The 4,108-nt window shown below is 42.4% G+C and overlaps 1 protein-coding gene across 1 annotated transcript; it reads right to left on the reverse strand.

Annotated features, from left to right (window-relative positions):
• Nucleotides 1-405: 405 nt before the first annotated feature.
• On the reverse strand, nt 406-1,377 carry LOC122914585 (olfactory receptor 11L1-like). Its single transcript, XM_044261244.1, has one exon. It carries the CDS (start codon nt 1,375-1,377, stop codon nt 406-408), a length of 972 nt encoding a protein of 323 aa, XP_044117179.1.
• Nucleotides 1,378-4,108: the final 2,731 nt, after the last annotated feature.

Raw genomic sequence — 4,108 nt, forward strand, 5'->3', positions numbered from 1 at the left:
TCATTCCACAGGCATTTAATAGTCACCAATAGCACCAGGAACTGAATCTATAAGGCCAGTCTCCTACCAGTACTTAAAAGTTGTAAAACTTTCTACATGCATGTTTTATGAACTCAGGAGAAAAATCTGTAAAATCTGAAAGTAATGTGTGAAATCAATGTCCCTCAAATCATACAATTAGATCCTCATCAGAAGATGAAAGACTCAAAGGATAAAATTGCCCCCAAAATGGTTTAATAGAGGCTATTTGTCTTTTGAACAGTTGTTGGCAAGGGGCCATGATGAAACTCTTTCATTATGGCTTGTGGAATTCCACACAGTGCCAAGGATGACATTTTGGTTTGAAGGCTATGAACTTGCCACTCACATATTCCCCAAATTAATCCACTGTGTGATATTTTTTAATTACCTAACAAAGAAACCCCCCTTCACTCCTACTCCATAGATACCACACTTTTTTCTCACAACTTTTCTAACTGCCTCTTTGAATTCTTGGTTCCTCAAACTGTAGATAACAGGGTTCAGGAGTGGGGTGACCACAGTGTAGAAAACAGAAATGATCTTGTTGATTTCAGGTGACAGGTGGTCATTAGGACGAACATACATGGAGATCATGGTCCCATAGTAGATAGTGACAACAGCCAAATGGGAGCCACATGTGGAAAAGGTCTTCATCCGTCCAGATGCTGAAGGGATTCTCAGTATAGTAGATACAATGAAAACATAGGACACAAGTGTAAGAAGAAAGCAAATGCACAGCACTGCAATTGACAGGATGAAAATGACCATCCTGGTGACATACACATTGGAACATGAGAGCTGCATGAGGGGAGGGAGATCACAGAAGAAATGATTGATCTGCTTAGGACCACAGAAATCCAATTTGGAAATCATTAGGCAGGGCAGAAATCCTGTGCCTACACCTGTCAACCAGGAGATTGCCATCAACTTGGTGCAGATCTCAGGACTCATCAGGAAAGAGTAGTGGAGTGGTTTGCAGATGGCCAGGTATCGGTCATAGGCCATCATGGCCAGAAGAAAGCACTCAGTAGCCCCAAAGAACACAAAGAAGTAAAGCTGTGCCATACAGGCAGGGAAGGAGATGGCTTGGCCGTGAGAGAACAGGTTGGCTAGGAGAAGGGGCACAATGGTGGATGTATACCAGATCTCCAGAAATGAGAGGTGTTTGAGAAATACATACATGGGTGAGTGCAGCCGCTGGTCCTGGCTCACCACTGCAATAATGACAACATTTCCTGTGACTGTGAGAAAATAGATGAACAGGAAGATGGCAAAGAGCAGTGTCTGCCATCCAAGAAGGTTCTGGAATCCTAGCAGCTGAAATTCAGTGACACTGGACACATTTGGGGGATTCATTGTCTGTGGAAAAGAAAACATTTTGGAAAATCACTAATTTGGGTAAATTGGAAGGGGAGGTGAACCATGAGAGACTATGGACTCTGAAAAACAATCTGAGGGGTTTGAAGTGGCGGGGGGTGGGAGGTTGGGGTACCAGGTGATGGGTATTATAGAGGGCACGGCTTGCATGGAGCACTGGGTGTGGTGAAAAATAATGAATAATGTTTTTCTGAAAATAAATAAATTGAGAAAAAAACCATACAAATATTTGTAGCTCTTCATGTTTAGCAGTTCAGAGGTTACTTTTTTAATAGTGGAGATCTTTGAATGCAATGCTTTATAAGGACAAGCTTTTTATAACAACAATTTCATCTTAGTTTTATAAGAAAATATTTAGATATCACAAGCTGAATGTGGATGTTAGGTCTTGGAAAGAACCTCAGCAAATTCCATTTCTTGTGTTCTCTGAAATTTAGAAGTTTCAGATCCAAAGATAAAAACAAAAACAGAAACAACAGGGCAAAACAAAACAAAACAAAAATAACAAAACAAAACAGAAGGAAAGCAAATTTGGAACTAAGAATAACAAAAACAATTTTTTTTTAAGCAGGAACAAATGGATGCAATGACCTTCTTTTCTCGCATATGGTTTTTATCTGATATAGAAGTCAGATATAGCATATATCCTATGACATCTTGGGGAAGCTTGTTCATTCTCCTTTCAAACAATATTTATGGATACCTCGTTCAATCTGTGTGTGTGTGTGTGTGTGTGTGTGTGTGCGTGTGTGTGTATGAAGCTTTGTGTGAGCTGACCTTTACCTCCATCAGTGTCCTTTCTTGCCCAGTTGGATACCATGCTCTGCCATTGAGCATGTATCCTGTATACATTAAATATGTCACCTTCCCTTTGCTTTCCTTCCATTCATTATCAGAGCTGGTCCTGGTTAAAAGAAACATCCACCCACCATTCACAAGCTTCCATGCAATTAAAGAGATGAGAGATGACACAAAATGTTGTCATTTTAGAATTTATAATCAAGAACTTCAGTGTCTTTAATGCTGTGGAACAATGACTCCACCTTTCTTTCAGCTACTTATTCTTCCATTTTCTTGAGTGCCTAGTTCTTGTATTTTTTTTCTCTTTTCAAATTTCCAGCACTTCCTTGTGTATCTATACCTTCAGCAAAGGTCCTACTGTTCTGAAGAAAAAACCTGAAATCCTGGAGGAACAAGATGGCGGGGAATTAGAAGGAGGCACCTTTTCAACCTGTACCCTAAAGTGAGCTGATTACCTACCATAGAACTCCAATCACCCATGAAATCAGCCTGAGATCAGAATTATACACATCTGGATCTCTACAGGGCAGAAGATGCCAGTGGGAAGGTAAAGTGGAGTGGGAATGAAGGACTGATATTGGAAGATAAACAAAAGGGGGAGGGAGCCACCAGAGGCGACCAGTTGGAAAGTAATACCCTTAATACAAGTGAGGGTGCCTTGCATCTGGGGACCAGCATTAACTTGAAAACTGGTTGAAAGGACTCCAAAGGAGCAAAGGATCATTGTGGGGAGGGGAATTGTGGGAATTGGGGTGGCTAGGGACAGGGGCTTAAGTCCTGGGTCCCAGGACAGCCTACCCTGGCACTGGGCCAGAGAGAATGCGGTGGAGAAACCAGGTCTTGGTCCATGAGCTGCCAGCGCGCCCGAGATTGCGTGGGGTCTGGCTCCTGTGAGGGTATGGGAGCCACTCCAGATGGCAGAACACACGAGCCCTGCTACAGAGCCTGAGATGAACTCGCCCTTCATCCTCCCTTAGAGAGGTGCACAAAGGCCCAGCCTGGTGCTTTAGGACCTGCACCCCACTCTCAGAGCCTGAGACGCATGCATGACCCACAGCTTCCCCTGAGAGAGGTGCACACAAGCCGGGCGCTATTAGACCCAGAAAGACCAGGCACCCCCAGCCCAGGCCCCTGGAAAAATCTGTGTGTGATCACTGCTTGGAACCTCTCTGGCAGTCTGCAGCTGCCCAGACAGCCGCCACTGCCATGGTTTTGGGTACAAACAGAAGATCCTGCATCCCCAGGGACCATGACGCAGAACCTGCTCTGCCAGCAGCCAAGGGGAAATTTATGTTGGCTCTGCAACACCCACAGAAGAACAGACTGAGGCTTCTCTCTGAGAGGGAGGTCAGGGTACAATTTGCTTTCCTCTAAACCTACAAAAGCCATCAAAAGTGTTCAACATGAGAGGAAAAAAAAAAGTGAACAAACATAAAAACCTCCAGAGAACAAAAGCCTGAAAAAACTGGTTTCCTCAGGGTCCACCCCCTTAAGGGGGACTGGAGGACTTAATTAAGGGAACATCATTGAATGAAAACCCATGTGGCAGGCCCCTCCCCCAGAAAATCAACTAGGAAAGAAAAAAAAAGACTACAGAGAACCACCACCACTACTTCATTGAACAACTTTTATTTTTAATTTGTTTCCACTATTCTGGGTCATTTTTAAAATGTAGATAATTTTTTAACCTATTTACCATCATAGTGAGCTGTCCAGTACATCAAATTCCATAATAACCTTCTAACCTGAACTTTTTGATACATACACCTGTGTTTTTCTTTTACATTTCTATTTTTTGAATTTCTTTTTTTAAATTTTAGTTTAGTTTAGTCTAGTTTATTCCTTTTTTATGTTTATTTTCTAATATTCATATAGAGTTAAACTTCAAAGTAATCCCCTTTCCCCAATC

The sequence above is a fragment of the Neovison vison genome, chromosome 1, assembly GCF_020171115.1.
Source record: "Neovison vison isolate M4711 chromosome 1, ASM_NN_V1, whole genome shotgun sequence".
In the NCBI taxonomy this organism is placed as follows: Eukaryota; Metazoa; Chordata; class Mammalia; order Carnivora; family Mustelidae; genus Neogale; species Neogale vison.